Source organism: Martes martes, assembly GCF_963455335.1.
Source record: "Martes martes genome assembly, chromosome: 7".
NCBI classification, from domain to species: domain Eukaryota; kingdom Metazoa; phylum Chordata; class Mammalia; order Carnivora; family Mustelidae; genus Martes; species Martes martes.
The window spans coordinates 130647509-130668082 of record NC_137894.1 but is presented as its reverse complement, the minus strand read 5'-3'; the positions used below and the strand labels follow the sequence as shown (position 1 = coordinate 130668082).

The 20574-nt window shown below is 44.0% G+C and overlaps 1 protein-coding gene across 3 annotated transcripts; it reads left to right on the top strand.

Moving 5' to 3' along the window:
* The first annotated feature begins 184 nt into the window (after window positions 1-184).
* Window positions 185-17262, top strand: COQ6 (coenzyme Q6, monooxygenase). Of its 3 annotated transcripts, none has more exons than XM_080809613.1 (12): window positions 185-406; window positions 7633-7767; window positions 9284-9342; window positions 9636-9759; window positions 12017-12147; window positions 13025-13132; window positions 13220-13282; window positions 13650-13757; window positions 15616-15788; window positions 15893-16008; window positions 16177-16343; window positions 17095-17262. In XM_080809613.1, exons 1-12 carry the CDS (start codon window positions 241-243, stop codon window positions 17122-17124), a joined length of 1380 nt encoding a protein of 459 aa, XP_080665739.1. In that variant the 5' UTR covers window positions 185-240; the 3' UTR covers window positions 17125-17262. The 3 variants fall into 3 exon arrangements, with proteins under 3 accessions (XP_080665739.1, XP_080665738.1, XP_080665737.1); XM_080809612.1 differs by having other exon boundaries at window positions 15616-15818; XM_080809611.1 differs by lacking the exon at window positions 17095-17262 and having other exon boundaries at window positions 15616-15818; window positions 16177-16532.
* The last annotated feature ends 3312 nt before the right edge of the window (window positions 17263-20574 follow it).

The following is a 20574-nucleotide window of genomic DNA, read 5'->3' as shown; positions in this document are numbered from 1 at the left end:
CTGGCTTTGGCCTCTGATTGGCTCCCAGGCGGATGCCTGAGCCAGTCCCCCTTCCCAGGGAGCCTCTGATCTTTCCCGCCCAAGTTGGCAAGAGTCATTTTCTGATTGGCCTAGTCTTTGCGAGTTCTATTTCCGGCTCTGAGGCCGGGGCGGAAGCAGCTAGCGATTGGAGAGCTCTGTTCCGGAAGCGCAGCAAAAGGAGGGTCTAGTGGTGCGCCAAGTCCGTTGCAGGTCAGCACCATGGCGGCCCGCCTGGTCGTGAGCCGGTGGAGGGCTCCCCCTGCCGCGGCTGGGAAAGGCCCGCTGCTGTCCTGCCGGAGGTGGTCCGGCGCCAGGGCAGACACGCTGTACGATGTGGTGGTGTCTGGCGGAGGCCTGGTGGGTGCCGCCATGGCCTGTGCCTTGGGTAAGCTCAGCTCCAGGCAGGTATTGGCGGGGAGGGCGGCCGTGGAGCAACTGTAAGGATCGTGGGAGCCCTGAGCTCCTGTGCTCTTTCCCCTGCCGAGAGGAGCCCCACGCCAAGCGCTTGGTCCTTCATGGGTTCCGAAGGGTCAAAAGTGGGAGGGTCCTTAGGAATCATGCTAAATCCCGCCGGTTGTTATTTAGGAACGGACACAGTTGGAAGTTATCAGGCATTGTATCGGGGTAGGCGTTTCGTTTCTTTTAGAAAATAACTTCTTTGAGATATAATTGCATACCGTAAGGTTCACCCCCTTTAAGCAAGCATACAGTGGTTTTTAGTATATTAACAGGTTGTGCATCCATCACCACCATGAATATTAGAAAGAACATTTTTTATCACCCCCAAAAGAAACAGGAACCAATTAGCAGTCACTGCCCATTTCCCCACAAAGCGCCTCAGGCCTAGGCTACCACTCGTGAACTTTTTGTCTCTACAGATTTGCTTTTTCCTGACATTTTCATATACTTGGAGTCTGCTTAATGTCTTAAAGGTTCATCCAAGTTGTGTGCACCAACACTTTTTATGGTTGAGTAATTCTGCATTGTGTGGATGTCCTACATTTGGTTTATGCATTTATTAGTTGACGGATGTTTGGGTTGTTTCCACTTCCGGACTGTTTCGAATAATGCTATTAATTTGGTGCAGGGTTTAGTGTAAACATACAGTTTTGATTACTTGGATATATCCATTTCTAGGACTGGAATTGCTGGTCACATACATGGTAACTCTGTGTTTGGAAGAACTGCCAAATGGTATTCCAAGGTGGCTGCACCATTTTACATTCCCACCAGCTGTGTGAGGGTACCAGTTTCTCCACATCCTGGACAGCACTTGCTGTTGTATTTTTGTTTATAGTCATCCTGGTGGATGTGAAGTGGTGTCTCCTGGTTTGATTTGAATTTCCCTAATGACTAATGATGTCGAATATCCTTTTATATGCTTATTTGTTTATCTTTGAAGAAATGCCTGTTCAGAACCTTTGCCATCTTATTTTGATTTTTTTAAAGTAGTTTCTTCTGCATTGTGGGGTTTGAATTCAGGAGCCCACAATCGAGTTGCATGCTCTGTCAACTGAGCGAGCTAGACACCTCCCTTTGCCCATTTTGGGCAATTTGTCTCTTTATTATTGAGTTCTAAGAGTTGTTTTTGTTTGTTTGTTTAATCTGGGCACAGGTCCTTTAACAGCTAAATGATTTGCAAGTATTTTCTCTCATTTTATGGTTGCCTTTCATTTTCTTGGTGGTGTCCTTTGAAACAGAAGCTTTTAATTTTGATAACGTTCAACTTGTCAAGTTTTTTACCACTTACACTTTTGGTGTCATATCGAAGAAATCATTAACCCAAAGTCGTGAAGATTCATTCTTGTGTTCTAAGAGTTTTGTAGTTTTAGCTTTTGGATTTAAGTCTGTGATCCACTTGGAGTTAAACTTTGTTTGTAAGGTGAGGTGAGGACTTTGCTTTTACATGTGTACTTTATTTTTTTTTAAGATTTTTAAAATTTATCTTATTTGACAGACAGAGATCACAAGTAGGCAGAGAGAGAGAGAGAGAGGAGGAGGAAGCAGGCTCCCCACTGAGCAGAGAGCCGGATGTGGGGCTCGATCCCAGGACCCTGGGATCATGACCTGAGCTGAAGGCAGAGGCTTTAACCCACTGAGCCACCCAGGAGATCCTACATGTGTACTTTAGTGTGGTTCACTTCACTGTGATATAGATACTTTTTTCATATTTTATGTGAGGAAACTTGCTTAGCAAGGTTAAGTAAGGACCAGAGTGGTTTGTTTTTTGTTTTTTTTTTAAGATTTTATTTATTTATTTGACAGAAAGAGACACAGTGAGAGAGGGAACACAAGCAGGGGAAGTAGGAGAGAGAGAAGCAGGCTTCCCGAGGAGCAGGGAGCCCGTTGCCAGGCTCCATCCCAGGACCCTGGGATCATGACCTGAGCCAGAGGCAGACGCTTAATGACTGAGCCACCCAGGTGCCCCTAAGGACCAGAGTCTTAACAGCCAACTGGTAGTCGACTGAGAACTTGAACACGGGTCACCAAAACTCCAGTTCTTATGCCCTTTTTAAAAAGATTTATTTATCTGAGAGAGCATGTGTATGCATAGGATAGGGGGCGGATGTGGGGAGAGAAGAGGCAGAGGCAGAGGGAGAAAAGGAGATTTCCCCCTGAATGCAGAGCCTGATGCGGGGCTGGATCCCAGGACCCTAAGATCATGACCTGAGCCAAAATCAAGAGCCAGACCCTCAAGCAACTGTCCCCACTCAGGTGCCCCCAGATCTTTTGGTTTTAACAATTGTATAGTGACTTGCAGAAATTGGATCTGAGTTTTCTGACCTCACAAAGATCACTAATAATATAAAAGTCTTTGTTGACTTAAGAATAAGGTGTAACAGCCACATCTCCCCTAGGGTGGCTCCCTTTTGGGATACTGGTGGGAAACAACGCTTTATATGAACTAATCAGATTGAGTCTCAAAGTCATTATAAAAAACATAGTCATCAGTTATTGAGTACTTGTTATGGATAGGCATCTTTTAAAGTATTTTGCATAGGGGCACCTGGGTGGCTCAGTCGTTAAGCATTTGCCTTCAGCTCAGGTCATGATCCTAGGGTGCTGGGATCGAGCCCCCGCATCAGGCTCCCTGCTCCGTGGAAGCCTGGTTCTCCCTCTCCCACTCTGCTTGCTTGTGTTCCCTCTCTCGCTGTGTCTCTGTCAAATAAATAAATAAAATCTTTAAAAAAAGTATTTTGCATAACATTTTTACTTAATCCTCATAATCTTTTTTTGGGGGGGGTGCAAAAAGGTGGTTTTATTGAAGCAAGGGGACAGGACTCATGGGCAGAAACAGCTGCACTGGGTCATCATCTTTTTTTAATTAAAGTCTGATTGACACGTGTTGCATCCACTTAATCTCTACAATCCTGATTGTAAATTGTGCAGACAAGGAAGTTAAAACTCAGGTTAAGTAGCTTGCACGCAAAAGTTGGTAATTGGGGGTGCCTGGGTGGCTCAGTGGGTTAAAGTCTCTGCCTTCAGCTCAGGTCATGATTCCAGGGTCCTGGGGTCGAGCCCCACATCGGGCTCTCTGCTTAGCGGGGGGCCTGCTTCCCTTCCTCTCTCTCTGCCTGTCTCTCTGCCTACTCGTGATCTCTCTGTCAAATAAATAAATAAATCTTTAAAAAAAAAAAAAAGTTGGTAATTGGGAGATACAAAACCTTTTTGAGACACAGAACTCTGGCAGGTATTTATACCTTTGCCTCCTGACAGCCATTTTGGTTGTACCTGCTGGTCGCTGGGCTAAAACAGTGGTTCTCAAGTTTGAGTGCATTTAAGAATCAGCTGGAGTTTTTGTTTTCTTTGGAGATGATGAAATAAGGCACATACAGAAAATTCAAAGGGATTTTGAGTTCTGAAATACAAAGGGTGTAGGGCATACAGTGTAAGGGATGTAAAGTGAGACTTCCATTTTTTATTTTTACTGCCCAGTTCTCCTTGAAGACAGTCCCCCATTACCAGTTTGCGGGGCATGTTTTAAAAATGAGGATTCCAGGTTTCGCTTGCAGCGACTAATTGGGTTTATCCAGGTGGGGCCCAGGAGTCTAGACTTCCGACAGATACCTGCAGAGTGGATGCCAGGAGGCCGCACTTTGAGAAAGAGAAGCAGCGGAAGAACTGAATTTTCTTATAGTGACTTTACTTAACTTTTTAAAAAAAAAATTTATTTATTTGAGAGAGAGAGAGTGAGAGAGATCATGAGGGGGAAGGTCAGAGGGAGGAGCAGACTCCCCATGGAGCTGGGAGCCCAAAGCGGGACTTGATCCCAGGACTCCTGGATCATGACCTGAGCCGAAGGCAGTCGCTTAACCAACTGAGCCACCCAGGCGCCCCAACTTTTTATATAATTTTGTATGATATGTACCTGGAAAAATTTCTAGCCTTACTAAAACTTAAGTGTTAATATTTGTATTTAACTTCTTTCCTTCCTTGTTTGTTCTTTATCTTACCCTCTTCTCCAACGCCTCAAGGAGGGGGAGCAGCAGTGCTTTCTTTTATAAACTCAAACAGAGAATTCTGTATTGTAATTGTTCCTTTTTTCCTTCTCTTCCATAGAAGTATAAATCCTCAAAGTCAAGACTGACTTTTAAACAGTTATAATGCAGACTTCTTGGTATAAGTCTACAAAAGAGGTCAGGAGCCGGAGTGCACTGGGTTGTGACAATTTCTGTTCTAAGTCAAAACTACCAAACACAGGTTAACAAAAGAAAATCCACACACTGGCCAATTTCCTAAAAAAGCAGAGAAAATAATAAATGTTAAACATGAAAGTTAAAACTCTGGAAGGTTTGGAATCTTTTTTTTTTTTTCTCTTAAGATTTTATTTATTTGACAAAGAGGCAGCAAGAGAGAGAGAGCGAGTGCGAGCATGCGCCCGAGAGCGAACACAAGCAGGGGGAGTGGGAGATGGAGAAGCAGGCTCCCCACTGAGCAGGGAACCCGATGTGGGACTTGATCCCAGGACCCTGAAATCATGACCCGAGCCGAAGGCGGATGCTTAAAGACTGAGCCACCCAGGTGCCACTGGAATCTTTCATGTGAGCAAGCCTCGCTGTTGTCCTATAAAGCATCTGGGATCTTGGGCAGATCTCAGCCTTTCAGAGGCAGGTGTGGCATTGGGAGTGTTTTCTCTTGTTGAGTCAAGTAAACTCTGAGCCCGAGATTTTGTGTGTGTAATGTTTCCCCTTGATCATCACAGCCTGTATCCCAGAGAATATTGTCAGTAGTTTATATGGTGATCAACCTTACTTTTTATTCCACTGTCCACTTTATTTATTTATTTATTTATTTTTAAAGATTTTCTTTGACAGAGGGAGAAACAGCGAGAGAGGGAACACAAGCAGGGGGAGTGGGAGAGGGGGAAGCAGGCTTCCCGCCAAGCAGGGAGCCCGATGTGGGGCACGATCCCAGGACCCTGGGATCTCGATTTGAGCCAAAGGCAGATGCTTAATGACAGCCACCCAGGCGTGCAGTCAGTGAGCACTTAATTTTAAAGATTTTTTTTTTTAATTTATTTATTTGACAGACAGAGATCACAAGTAGGCAGAGAGGCAGGCAGAAAGAGGAGGAAGCAGGCTCCCTGCAGAGGAGAGAGCCCGATGCGGGGCTCGATCCTAGGACCCTGGGATCATGACCTGAGCTGAAGGCAGAGGCTTTAACCCACTGAGCCACCCAGGTGTCCACACTTAATTTTAGCACCTGCTTTAAAAGAGCAAGTTTTGGGGCACCTGGGTGGCTCAGTGGGTTAAAGCCTCTGCCTTCGGCTCAGGTCATGCTCTCAGGGTCCTGGGATCGAGCCCCGCATCGGGCTCTCTGCTCAGCAGGGAGCCTGCTTCCTCCTCTCTCTCTGCCTGCCTCTCTGCCTACTTGTGATTTCTCTCTCTGTCAAATAAGTAAATAAAATCTTAAAAAAACATGTTTAAAAAAAAAAAGAGCAAGTTTTTCAGTAGGTTCTTCGTGTTTCCCCTTAAGTCGTTTCCCCTTAAGTTGGTTTGTTTCCTTTGATTCTTCTACAGACCCACAGGAGTTTATGTTTCAGGCTTGAAACATCTGTATTTCCCTCTTACGTTGTTACTTGTAAATTGCATTCTGTAGCATTTTTTCTCCAGCTGAGTTTTCTAAAATGTTAAATAGCTAAAAAATAAAATATTGAACCTGACTATATTTTAGTCCTGTTAGTTCCCTTGTCTCTCATTTAACAAAAATGTCCATTGGGTATCTATGGATTGAGGAGATCAAAAGTTTGTTGCTGGGAATATTAGCCATAGCAAAAGAAATGGTTCCTGCCCCCAGGGAATTTAGAATGTAGCAAAAGAGATAGATTTGTAAGTAGCCCTGCTAGGAAGGGGAGGCATGAGTGAGTAGGATCCAGAGGGAGGCGGCGGTCAGGAGGGCATTCCGGTAGAGGGGACCCTGGAAGGAAAGAGGTGTCATGGACCAGAAAGCAGTCCTCTCCGGGGAACGTGGCTGTTCCCATCCTCCAGTGCAAAACAGCAGCGCCACATGGCGGTAGGCGGGGGGGAGGGCATGTGAACTTGGTAGTCTTGGCGCAGCTCGCCGCCTGTTCACCAGAGTGACCTTGACTTTCACACTCCCTAGTTAAATCTTAAAATAATGCCACTCTTCTTTAGATAAACAAAAAGTGTGGCGTTGTCATCATTACTAAGTAAAACCTACATCGTTTCTCTCTAATAATCCTGTCACATTTTTTTTCTCCTTTCTTGGCTGCAGCAGCTCCCTGCTTATGGTTTCCATGTCTTTCCCTGGGACACGGTGGAGGGACTGTCTGGGCTGCAGGCACCCAGTACCGAAGTCCCCAAGTCCCCTTTTTACTTCCCTATACCAATGTTTGAGGACCAGATTTATAGGTACAATTGATATATTTGGGGGGCTCCTTTTCTTTTACAAATAATTCTTTATCTTTGATTCAATCTCGAGGCCACAACAAATTTTGCTTATTAAATATTCCATTTTTCTGTTGAACACGATTTGTAATTTTTAGTGACTTAACAGTTTAAACATTAGAAATATCTGGTGTCCTGGACACTGGGCCCTGCCCTTCCCCCACTCTCTTCCCCCAGGGCCTGTACCCTTCGGACAGGCCTCCTCTGAGAACTCCTTTGCTCGCCAGCAGGGCTGGTGGCGCGGGTCAGTCTGCCGTGGGCCCAGGCAAACTGCATGTCACTGGTCACCTGTTCGGGGCCTGAATAAACAGTTGGCAATAAAAAAAGAGAAACAGAAATATCTGGTGTCTAAATACTTCAGCCTTTCTCTTTTACTTCGTTCTTCCTTTCTAGGGAGTTCTACTGGCTCCTTGTGAGTTTTGTCATTATTTGCTTCTTTGCACATGGCCGGTGTTGGACTGTTAAGAGAAACCCGGGCAGTCATGGGCAGGGTGAATCACATGGTTGAAATAGTGGTATAAGCTACTGCTTAGGATTTTGTGTGGTGTTTCCTTTTTGTGTGCCGTGTGAGAAACTTGTATCCTAAGGACGAAGCAATTAGTTAATCTCATGCTTCTCTTAGAAGTGAGAAAGGGAAGAAATTCTGATTTTCCCACTATGATATAAAATGTTGATTCTCTCTCTCTCTTTTTTTTTTTTTTAGGACATGATATTCACTTTAGTGACAAGAAAATCCTGTTGCTAGAAGCAGGTCCAAAGAAAGTATGGGAGAAATTGCCAGAAACTTACAGCAACAGAGTCAGCTCCATTTCCCCTGGCTCTGCAACCCTTCTCAGTAGTGAGTAGATCTTTCATAGAACCAAACTCTTGTCTCTCCTGGCTTTCCAGGGTGTCCCATAGGGCAGAGGCTCTGGAGCATCCTGTGAGGAGGGGGTTGGTGTGGTAATCTAGTGCGTCGTTGAAGATGAGGACCCCATTACGGTGTCAGCTCCAGGCTGAGGAAGATGTCCTCAGGACATGTGGGTTCATCATGTGGACTTTGTGATGTTGGGTCATTATGAATTGGTGAAACTGTATGAACTAATTATGACCATTGGTTTCCAGTAGGAGTACCCTCTTTCTTCCCAGACTCAGCCCTCTTGGGATCTAGGGAGTTTGGATGCTAAATGCTTTTGAGTGTAAATCAGTGTAAATCATTAGAAAACTGTCTGTAGGTCTCTGCCAGAGGTTATTCCCCCAGGCTCTCCTATCTAGAACCGCGCTGTCAAAAATTAGACTCTTCCATCACTTTTTAGCCCCTTATACTGCTTTATTTTTCTTTGTTGCACTTAGTGCTAACCTGCCAATGTATTACGTCTTTGTTTTTTTTTTTACTGTCTATCTCTCCAACCAAAATATTAGCTGCAGAGGGCAGGAACTTTGGTTTCACACTTTATGCTCAGTATGTAGAATTGTGTCTGGCTCACTAAATGTGTCCACACTGAATAAATCTGTTCAGTGCTATGGTGTTAAAAAAAAAAAAAAAAAGTTAAAAGACTGTCTTTTAAAAAAAATTTTTAAGATTTTATTTTTTTATTTTTTAAAGATTTTATTTATTTATTTGACAGACAGAGATCACAAGTAGGCAGAGAGGCAGGCAGAGAGAGAGGAGGAAGCAGGCTCCCCGCTGAGTAGAGAGCCCGATGCAGGGCTCAATCCCCGGACCCTGGGATCATGACCTGAGCCGAAGGCAGAAGCTTTAACCCACTGAGCCACCCAGGCGCCCCAAGATTTTATTTTTAAGTAATCTCTCCACCCACTGTGGGGTTCAAACTCAGAACCCCGAGGTCAAGAGTTGCTATGCCCTTCTGACTGAGCCAGCCGGGCACCCCAGAGAGTTTCTAATTTCTGTAGGATGATGAAAAAAATACGGGTTTGGTTTCCTTTTTTATTTTCCCTAACTTTAATGTGATTTGACTTTTTAAAAAAAATACTTGGTGGGGGAGTGGAGGGAGAGAGACTCTCAGGCAGACTCCCCATGGAATGCAGAGCCTGACGTGGTGCTCAGTCTCACGACCCTGAGATCACAACCTGAGCTACAACCGAGTTGAACGTTTAACTGACTGAGCCACCCAGGCGCCCCATATTTGACTTTTTGATCATGAAAGCTGTGTCTTTTTTCATGCTGTATAATCTGAACTTGGGAACAGAGTAGCTTAATTCCTAGCATCAAACAGGAAAAAATGAGAGTATTTTTCTGTCATTGGAGGATGCTGAAAACAATCTCTTACTTCATAGGTTGGAGAGACAGAGCCCAGGAGGGCTGTGTCGCGTGACCTTGCTCTGGCCTATACATGGATCCTTTTCTTTTGTAGGTTTTGGTGCCTGGGACCACATCTGCAAGATGAGATACAGAGCCTTTCGGCGAATGCAGGTGCCTCCTTTATCACTTCTGGCAAGATATCTTGCTTGTCCATCTTCTTTTCTGTATCTGGAATCCATATTCTCCATATTTCGTGTGGAAGCAGGAACTTCCCGTTCAGTCTAAGGAAGTGGGGGGAAGCATCCTCGAGAGAAGTTTCTTCTCACCTTCTGTCTCCCACCGGGGGAACTGACATTGTGATTTTCTTGCTTCTGTCACTTGGGGAAGGCAATACTGTTTCTGATTGGAGCAAGGCATTTTCTCTTCCTTGGGTTATAACACAGACTTTCCTTCGGTGTTTCCAGGTGTGGGATGCCTGCTCAGAGGCGCTGATAATGTTCGATAAGGATAATCTGGATGACATGGGCTATATAGTGGAGAATGACGTCATCATGTGCGCTCTCACCAAGCAGCTGGAGGCCGCGGCAGGTGAGGCTTCCACTTCTTACGTCTTCCTTTTACCCTGCACGGTGAATTGCTCTAGAATTTTTCTGGGACTTCCTGGAAAAAAGAATCCCTTTCATGGAGATGGAATATCCACCATAAAGGAACCCTCTGTTAGATATCTTAGGGTTTTTTCTTTTTTTTTTTTTTTCACCCAGCAGTTTTATTCAGGAATAATTTATATACCATAAAATTCACCCATCTTAAGTGTACAATTCAGTGGTTTTTAGTGTACTTACAGAGTTAGGCCATGGTCACAGTATCATTTTAGAACATATCTGTCACCTCAGAAAGAAATCTTAGGTCCGTTTACAGCATTCCCCATTCCCAACTGCGCAGCCCCTGGCACCTATGATGTACTTTCGGTCTTGTGGGATTTGCCTCTTCTGGACATTTCATATAGATCGAATCATACACAGTGTGTTTTTTTATGTCTGCTGCTCTCACCGAGCGTGTCTTTGATATTCGTTCATGTCGCTGCCTGTGTTAGTGGTCCGTTCTTTTTTATCACCAGATGGTATTCCTTCGTGTGAATACACTGTATTTCGTTTATTCATTCATTAGTTGATGGACAGTGGGTTGTTCGCACTTTCTGGCAATCGTGAATAACACTGAACACTTGGTACAAGTCTTTGTGGGGACATAGGTCTCATTTGTTCTGGGTGCATACTTAGGAGTAGACTTGCTGGGTCATGTATTCTATGTTTAACATTTTCAGAAACTGCTGAACTTTTTCAGAGAGGCTGCAGCATTTCCCTTTCCCACCAGTAATATATAAGGGCACCAATTCCTCCATATCCTTGCCAACACTTATTTTCCTTTTATTTTTTTATTACAGCCATCCCAGTGACAAATGGTATCTTATTGTAGTTCTCTCTTTTTTTTTTAAGATTGTATTTATTTATTTGACAGACAGAGATCACGAGCAGGCAGAGAGGCAGGCGGAGAAAGGGGTGGGGGAAGCAGGCTCCCTGCTGAGCAGAGAACCAAGAGCGGGGCTCGATCCCAGGACCCTGGGATCATAACCTGAGCCAAAGGCAGAGGCTTTAACCCACTGAGCCACCCAGGCGCCCCTCTTACTGTAGGTTGGATTGATACTTTGATGTATTTGATTGTATTTCCCATCTTTTCCTGTGCTTATTCAGAATCTTTTGCCCATTTAAAAACTGGATCATCTTTTTCTTTTTGAGTTAGAAGAGTTCCTTATATATCCTGAATATAAATTCCTTATCAGATTATTATGAAATCTCCATACCCAGCATGGGGCCTGAACTCACAGCCCTGAGATCGAGAGTCCCGTGCTCTACTGACTGAGCCAACCAGGTGCCCCACTTAATGTGTAACTTTTTAAAGATAATTTAGACCGAATATTTAGTCACTTAGAAACATGTTCCATAACATTGGCGAAAAAAGTAGGTCATATCATGTGTGTGCATACGCATCTATATGCATAGGAAGTAATCTGGAACGCTATCTGGAAAAGCCTTAATTGTAGTTGCCTCTTGAGTGGTATGATTAAGGGTAATGTTTTCCATCCCTTTTAAATCTACCTTTGTTGGGGTGCCTGGGTGGCTCAGTGGGTTAAAGCCTCTGCCTTCGGCTCAGGTCACGATCCCAGCGTCCTGGGATCGAGCCCTGCATCGGGCTCTCTGCTCAGCATGGAGCTGCTTCCTCCTCTCTCTCTGCCTGCCTCTCTGCCTACTTGTGATCTCCGTCTGTCAAATAAATAAATAAAATCTTTAAAAAAAAAATCTTCCTTTGTTGTTGATACTTCAAAAACAAATAATTTTTACGATCAGAAAAGTAAAATGATTTCCAGTGGCAAGAAAAGTCTTAGGAAATCTAGAACTTTTTTGAGCCCCTGGCATTCCCACCCTGTTGATTCTGAAAGCATGTGGAGTCACTTAGGCACAGAGTGAACCTAGAAGAGCAGGAGTGTGGGGATGAGAAGAGAGAATCCCTGCCATGGGCTCGTCATTCAGTGAGGGCTGAGTATGTATGTATGTATGTATTTATTTATTTATTTATGACACTGACTTATCCCTGTGGCCCTGTCATTTATCAGCTCTCAGACTGTAGCATTTATTATAGTAGTTATTTTTTAGATTTTACTGTTCTTGTTCAGGAGTAAACGATGGGAGACCGCTATCCTGAGAGCTCGCTTTAGATTTAGGTACGATTTTTGCCTCAGCCCATGTGGGGGGCCTTTCTGATGTTTTGTTTTCTCTCTCTGACCTCCTAGACCGGGTGACGGTTCTCTACAGGAGCAGAGCAGTCGGCTATACCTGGCCTTATCCCTTCACCATGGCGGACTCCAGCCCTTGGGTTCATATTACCCTAGGTGATGGCAGCACCCTCCAGACTAAATTGTTGGTAGTTGAAAATTCTTGTTTTGCCAGGGGTCTTGAGTATCCATAGCTTATCCTAGACTCTAGGGTCTTTTGTTTTAGATTTAAGCTATAATTTTGGGCAAAGCTTTTGGTTATTAGGACCAGTACCCACTCAGGCCAGCTCAAGATGGTCTTTTAAATCCGGTATAGAGGGGTGCCTGGGTGGCTCAGTGGGTTAAAGCCTCTGCCTTCGGCTCAGGTCCTGATCCCAGCGTCCTGGGATCGAGCCCTGCATTGGGCTCTCTGCTCAGCAGGGAGCCTGCTTCCCCATCCTTTCTCTGCCTGCCTCTCTGCCTACTTGTGATCTCTGTCAAATAAATAAATAAAATCTTAGGAAAAAAAAAAATCCGGTATAGGAAGCAGTCTCCTGGACCATCTTAGGTCTTGAAAGAGAAGGGACACAGGAACAGCAGCAGAAGTGGAGGTGGTTCTTGCCCTCGCAGGAGTCCTGTAGTCACTTCACCTCCCTACGTTTCCCACGTCTCTCTCTCTCTGTTCGCCAGCTTCCCCTTCTATTGGGCAGCCATTCCTGACCTTCCAGCACGACTGTTCAGCTCCGGTGCCTGCCTTGTTAACTTCTAGGTCAAATATCAAGAGAATCTGGCCAAGTTAGCCTATGGCTGGCACCTCAAGGGGCCGAGGTCTAGCTTTGGTCCATTAGTTGACACTGGGGTTACCTAGGTAAGGCTACCTCCTCCAGGGGCTGTGAGTGAGGTGGGCATTATAACAAGTTGCCTGCCGCCGATGAGCTTGTGAACGAGAGTTGGAACTAGAGAGAACTTAAGTAGACAGAGACACACTTCTGGAACAGTTTCGGGTATTAAGGAGTTCTAAGACTTGACAGACTCATTTCCACGCAGATTGGTGCAGATGGTCACAACTCAGGAGTACGACAGGCTGCTGGGATTCAGAATGTCAGCTGGAGCTATGATCAGTCTGCTGTTGTGGCTACTCTGCATTTATCGGAGGTAAGAGCCTGAGCCCACCAGCTGGGGCCCCTGCTCGTGTTTTGTGGGTACTAAGTACTTTTCGTGAGAACTCTTCCTCTGTCGTAGGCCACAGAAAACAATGTAGCTTGGCAGAGATTCCTTCCGTCGGGGCCCATTGCTCTGCTCCCGGTAAGAAGTCCTTCTAGCTAATCAGTCTGCTTAACCGTGCCCAGCCTTCCTCTCTTAGGGCTTCACTTTCTCTCAGTCTTTTTCTGGTTTCGAGGGAATATGCCCAGGCTATGTTTCCCCTTACTCCCTTCAAGCCTGAGAGCTCCCAAGAACAGAAGTCTTGCCCTTAGTATTGATCTTTTTTTTTTTTTAGAGCTGGGTGCTTGCAAGTGAGGGGAGGGGTGAGGGAGAGGATCTCAAGCCGTCTCCCTGCTGAGCATAGAGCCCTGCCTGGGGCTCGATCTCCCAGCCCTGAGATCGTGACCTTAGCCGAAATCATCCGACTGAGCCACCCAGGCGCTCTACTATTGATGTTCTTTTGACACAGCTCTCAGACACCTTGAGTTCCTTGGTTTGGTCCACATCCCATGAACATGCAGCGGAGCTCGTCGGCATGGACGAAGAAAAGTTCGTGGATACCGTTAACTCTGCCTTCGTGAGTATGAGCATGTCTAGCTGATGCTGGGTTGCAGGGGAGATACAGAAAGGTGGTTTTGATGAAGGAAAAAGGAATAACCAGCCAGCAGCCCCTGCAGTAACTGTAGGGTTTGATCTGAGCTACGTGGATGGGAGGGCATTCAGGGAAATGCAAAACAGCACAAATTAATAACTTCCGTGCTTTTTTGACGGTTGTGGGCTGCTGCTGTGCTGACTGAAACAGCTGCCTGGGCAGTAGTTAGCATTGGCCCTTTTTTTTGAAGCTGTAACTACTTGGCTTATTTTGAATAGCTGTCCTAGGTTTGAAGTACCTGAACCTTTGAAGCCTGATTCGTTAGACGTGTTCTTAGAGGAGTTCTTAGAGGTGCACAGTTTAGCAGGGAGCTTAAGAGAAAGTCTTGTAGACAGACATGGGTTCATTACTGCTTCTGCCTGTTAATCTCCTAGAAAATGGAGATAGTATCACCAGCCTCTCAGGGTCTAATAACAATAATAAAAGTCTAAAGATTTTTATTATTTACTATTAATTTTTAAAGATTTTATTTATTTGACAGACAGAGATCACAAATAGGCATAGCAGCAGGAAGAGAGAGAGGAAGGGAAGCAGGCTCCCCACCGAACAGAGAGCCTGATGCGGGGCTCGATCCCAGGACCCTGAGATCATGACCTGAGCCGAAAGCAGAGGCTTTAACCCACTGAGCCACCCAGGCGCCCCGAGTCTAAAGATTTTTCAAATGAGAGAATTGATGTAAGATGCTTGGAGCACACCTAGTACATTGTAGGTGCTCAACAAATGGTAACGATTATTCCGGAGTAGACACAGCCTTCAATGTTGGCAGCAGTAATTTCGGAGCTTAAACACCACATATATCTGAATTCAACTAATAGTAACAATCAGTAAGATTCACTGAACGTTTACCGTGTGCCACACACAGCTGAAGAGTTGCACCTGTCCATTTAATGCAGTGACCCGTCGAGGAGGGCGCTGTTACCATGCTCGTAGCTATTTGCCCAAGGTCAGAGAGCCGGGGGTAAGGCTGGGTTTGGTAGTCAGGCTGGCCCCTCGAACCTGTGGTTTTAACCACCAAACTGCCACCTCACTAGGGACTTCCAGTAGTTTAGACTGAAGAACTTAGGCATCCCTGCTCTAGAGCAGCAACGGGAATAACAGGAACTGAACATACTAAGTGGCTTCCAAGGTAAATGGTGAAGGCTGCCCTGCTGGTCAGTTAGCACGTACTCCTGCCACGGGCTTCTGCAGGGCAATCACTGACACGTCCCGCGTGCCTTCTAGGTGGGAGAGTCTGGAGGCAGACAGATGAGACCCAGTCCCTGCTTTCAGGAAGCTCACAGTCTAGTGAGGGAGGAAGCTACGGAAGCAACAATTGGTGAAAGTATTCACAGGATGTTAACGGAAGCACAGAGGAGGGAAACACACAGTGGAGCGTTTGGAGGGAGGATCACAGCTTCTTGGTGCTCCGAGGGGTCATCCCGGTGAATTAGAAGGACATTCTAAGCACAGGGAGGAATGGCAGGGGCGAGGATGTTGTAGAATGAGCTACGCCATGGCTGCTGTATGGTTTTGGAGGGTTAAGGTGAAGTGCAAGGTGGAAGGCCACAGGTAGGCAGGGGCAGCTCAGGGGCAGTTTGGCTTGATTCTAAAACCTGTGGGGAAGGGCAGGAAGTTGTGTTTTTTTGCCTTTGTTTAAGGGGTGCGCCACCTGTGGTCTACATCAGTCTAGGCATGTTAGGTACTATTAATACTTGGCTTTAGTGATAAAATGGGTTTCCTTGATTTTTTTACTTCCCTTTTAATCACTGGTGAATCTCCACTGTTTGTGGCTGATGCTGCTCAGTGGAGTGATGCTAACCACACAGACCTCATCGACTCGGCCGGCAGCCTGCTGCAGTATGCTGTTGGCTTTCTGAAGCCCACGAAGGTCTCCGCTCGCCAGATGCCCCCAAGTGTAGCCAGGGTGGATGCCAAAAGCCGAGTGCTGTTTCCACTCGGCTTGGGACATGCTGCCGAGTACGTGCGCCCGCGGCTGGCTCTCATCGGGTAAGATGACAACGGGGCGGGGCTGTCTTCTCACTGCTGCGGGAGGTCATACCTGAACTCTGCTTTCCTCTTAGGGATGCAGCCCACAGAGTCCATCCACTTGCAGGACAAGGTGTCAACATGGGCTTTGGGGATGTCTCCAGCTTGGTCCGTCACCTCAGTGCTGCAGCCTTCAACGGGAAGGACTTAGGTAAGGATTCAGGTGCCTCAGAGAAGTATCCGGAGGTCATAGAGTCAGGAAGGTCGGGCTCCAGAATGCCCCTCCATAGCCAGATGTGGTAGACATCAGCGTGTCTGGCTTACTGGGAAACAGCTTCATTGTAAGATCAGAGATTTACACCTTTCCTCCTTCCTCCAGGCTCTATGAGCCATCTCACAGGTTATGAAACAGATCGACAGCGTCACAACACTGCTCTTCTAGCTGCTACTGACCTACTGAAAAGGCTCTACTCCACCAGGGCCACTCCGCTGGTGCTGCTCCGGACATGGGGCTTGCAGGCCACAAATGCAGTGTCTCCACTCAAAGTAAGGTCACTCACGGCTCTCCAGGAGTCTTGCTCACTGAGGAAGGACTTGGCCAATGACTCTTAATTTCTTTGAATTAATTTTCTTGGCTGTAAAATTACCTTTTTAGGAATACCTCCCCCATTGGTTATGAGCAAAAAAGTCCTTGCTGGGCTCGTGGGTAGAGCCCACATCTAAGCAGTAACTTCACATGAGGGAGGGCTTAAAATAGTGAATAGGAACTTTTAAAGATAAGATTGTTTAGGGGCAGCTGGGTGGCTCAGTTGGTTAAGCTTAGTGTCCAACTTGTGATTTTGGCTCAGGTCATGATCTCAGGGTCGTGATATCAAGCCCTGCATCAGGCTCTGCACTCAGTGCAATCTGCTTATCTCTTTCTCAAATAAATAAGTAAATACAATCTTAAAAAAAAAAAACGCTTAAACTCCTTTTGCTGCTTGCCTAGCTTCCTTCTTGAGAAACTTATATTTAAAGACATTTTGGAGGGACTCTTGAGAGGAGCATCTGTCTGGCACTTTTGCTAAGTTTTTGCTTTAATCACTTTGGGTATTTTATTTTTAAGTAGGCTCCACTCCCAGCATGGAGCCTTGAACTCACAACCCTGATACCAAGACCTGAGCTGATATCAAGAGTTGGACGCTTAACCGACTGAGCCACCCAGGCACCCCTATATATTATTTAAAAATATTTTTTCACTTGCTGTCACACCTTAACAGGGTCCAAGTATCATTCATTTTATTTCATTTTTCTCCAGGAACAGATTATAGCCTTTGCAAGCAAATGAATGCTCCCCCTCTGGACATTGTTGAAGAAAAATGGACATCTTTTCTGAAGACTATCACATATTTTCAAGATTTAATAAATTCGCTTTACATTAGATTTCTCTAGTCTCTTTTTCTCCTCTGCTTTATGGGCCTGTGGACCCCAAATCATGAGTGATAGATAATTTGCTGTGAGGAGGGCATATCAGTCAAGCCAACAAAAAAAACCCCAAAGGAAGACTATTGTGATTTGGTTGAAAAGACTTTTTATTACTGAAAGAAAAATTGCTAAGGTGCTGTCTCATTCATTTTTGAGGGAGGATTTATAAAAGAGAAGATTTCTAAAATTAAGTTGCTATCAACTTGACTGCTATTTACATCACATATTTTATGTGAACCTCATGGTAACCACAAGGGGAAAATGTAGGTACACAAAAGAAAATGAGAAAGGAATCGGAACATAACACTAAAGAAAGCCATCAGACCACAAGGGAGCAGTGAAAGAAGATCAGAGAACTAAATAAACAGAAAACAATTAACAAAATGTCAGTAAGAATATACCTACCAATAATTAAATGAAAATACCTACCAATGGCTGGTTGTGTGGGTAAAAAAACACATCTACATACTTATAAGAGATACTACTGGACATACCCAGACTGAAAATGGAAGGGACAGAAAGATACTCCGTGGAAATGAAAAGAAAGCTGGATTAGCTATACTCCAGTCAGACTTTAGAGGCAGCTGGGTGGCTCAGCCGTTGGATGTCTGCAGATACTAACAGACCTATCCCACTCTTGTCAGTGGATAATTCATCCAGACAAAAGAATCAGTACAGAAACACTGGACTTTTATACCACATGGACATAACATACATACTCAGAACATTCCATCTAAAAGGCAGAATACGCATTCCAAAGTGTATGTAGAGTGTTCTCAAGAATAAATCAGGCCAAAACCCAAGACTCAACAAATTAAAGAAAATGGAAATCCTATCAAGCATCTCTGGTATGAAACTAGACCACAATGGTATACAACTATAACTTAATTAAAAGAAAATGGGAAAAAGCACAAAAATGAGATTAAATAATGTGCTATTGAACAACCAGTGTGTCATCAAAGAAATCAAAGAGAAAAAACCTAGAGACAAATGAAAACCAAAATATGACATCAAAATATATAGGATGTAACAAAAGCAGTTCTAAAGGAAGTTCACAGCAATACATGCCCACTTGAAGAAACAAGGAAAATCTCAGATTGCCAACATAACTTTACATCTAAAGGAACTTTCTAGAAAAAGAACAAAGCCCCAGATTAGTGGAAGGTAGATTAAAGCAGAAACAGAGACAAAAGACAATTACAAAAAATGAATGAAACTAAGAGCTGGTTCTTCGAAAAGAAAATCTACAAATCTGCAGTAGACTAACCAAGTAAAAGTAAGAGCAGACTCAAAATCAGAAATTAAAGAGAAGTAGTTATAACTGATACCACAGAAATCCAAAGGATCCTAAGAGACACTAAGAACAATTACATGCCAACAAGCTGGACAACCTAGAAGTGAATAAATTCTTAGAAACGTACAACCTTCCAAAACAATCATGAAGAAACAAAATATGAATAGACTGATTACTAGTAAGGAAATTTGAAACAGTAAATTAAAAACCTTCCAATAAACCAAAGTCTAGAAACAGCTTCACTGGCAAATTCTACCAAACTTTTAAGGAAGATAGAATACCTATCACACTTCCAAAAGAGAAGGATTAGCTTCCAAATGCAATTTATAAGGCCAGTAGTACTCTAATAACCAAAACCAGGCAAAGATACAACAAAAAATTTATAGGCCAATATCCTTGATGAACACAGATGCAAAAGTCCTCAACAAAATATTAAGAAATCTAATGATACATTAAAAAGGATCATACAGGGGCACCTGGGTGGCTCAGTGGGTTAAGGCCTCTGCCTTCGGCTCAGGTCGTGGTCTCAGGGTCCTGGGATCGAGCCCTGCATCGGGTTCTCTGCTCAGCAGGGAGCCTGCTTCCCCCTTTCTCTCTGCCTACTTGTGATATCTCTCTCTGGGTCAAATAAATAAATAAAATCTTAAAAAAAAAAAAAAGGATCATACACCATAATCAAGTTACTCCCGGGATGCAAGGACAGTTCAAGCTATGGAAATCAATTAGATAGGTTAACTGAAGGAAAGCCAAGTCATTTTATCATCTTAATAGATGTATAAAATCATCTGACAAAATTCAATATCCATTTATGCTAAAAATTCTCAACAAAGTGGGTACATTAGGGAATGGGGAATGTACTTCAACACAATATAGGCCATATATGACAAACCTTTAGCTGGCATCATACTCAAAGCTACAAAGCTGAAAGCCTTTCATCTTAAGAACAGGAACAAGACAAGACTGCCCATTCTCACCTCTTTTATCTGTCATAGGACTGTTAAGTCCCAGCTACAGAAATCAGGCAAGAAAGAAAAAAAAAAGCAGCCAAGTCAGAAAGGAAGTAAAACTCACTATTTGCAGATGACATGATACTATATATAGAAAACCCTAAAGACTCCATCAAAAAACTGTCAGAACTAAAAATAAATTCAGTAAAGTTACAGGATATAAAATTAATACACAGAAACTGGTGGTGTTTCCAAACACTAAGAACAAAGTGCCAGAAGTTAAGGAAACAATCCCATTTACAATTGCATCACAAAGAGTAAAATACCTATAAATAAATTTAATCAATGAGGTGAAAGAGCTGGACACTTAAACAGCAAGACACTGAGGAACTGAACACGCAAAGGGAAAGCTAGTCTATGCTTATGGATTGGAATAATATTACTAAAAACTCCACACTACCCAAAGCAATCTCTAGACTCCATGCAGTAGCTCTCCAAATTCCAACAGCGTAGGACACAGAATTAGAACAAATAATTCTAAAATCTGTATGGAACCACATTAAATCCCGGATAGCCAAAGCAGTCCCGAGAAAGAACAAACCAGGAAATGCCATACTCCCTAATTTCAAACTATACTACAAAGGTGTAGTACTTAAAACAGTATGGAACAAAAACAGAGAGATCAAATGGAACAGAACTGAGAGTCCAGAAATAAACCCACACATATCAAGGCAATTAACCTACCACAAAGAAGCCAAAGATCACATGTAATAGAGAAACTTCAGTTTCACTTCCATGGGGAATCTCAACAAAAGGACAAACAAAATAAAACAAAAACAAAACAAAAACCACCTCACAGAAAACAGACTAGTGGTTACCAGAGGAGGAGGAGGTCAACTGTATGATGACTAGATTTGTGGTGGTGATCATTTTGTAGTGTATACGGATGTTAAATTATAAAACTGTACACCAGGAACTTATGTAATAAAAAAATTTTATGTAATTCTTTTTAATGCCAGTCATAAACTTACACAATTGCCTTCTAATGAAGATAAAAATTAAAAATACCAAA

Coding starts and splice junctions, on each gene's coding strand:
- COQ6 (XM_080809611.1), top strand. CDS start 241: ATGGCGGCCCGCCTGGTCGTGAGCCGGTGGAGGGCTCCCCCTGCCGCG. Junction 9,343..9,635: donor GAGCCTTTCGGCGAATGCAG/GTGCCTCCTTTA, acceptor CGGTGTTTCCAG/GTGTGGGATGCCTGCTCAGA. Junction 15,819..15,892: donor CCGCGGCTGGCTCTCATCGG/GTAAGATGACAA, acceptor CTTTCCTCTTAG/GGATGCAGCCCACAGAGTCC.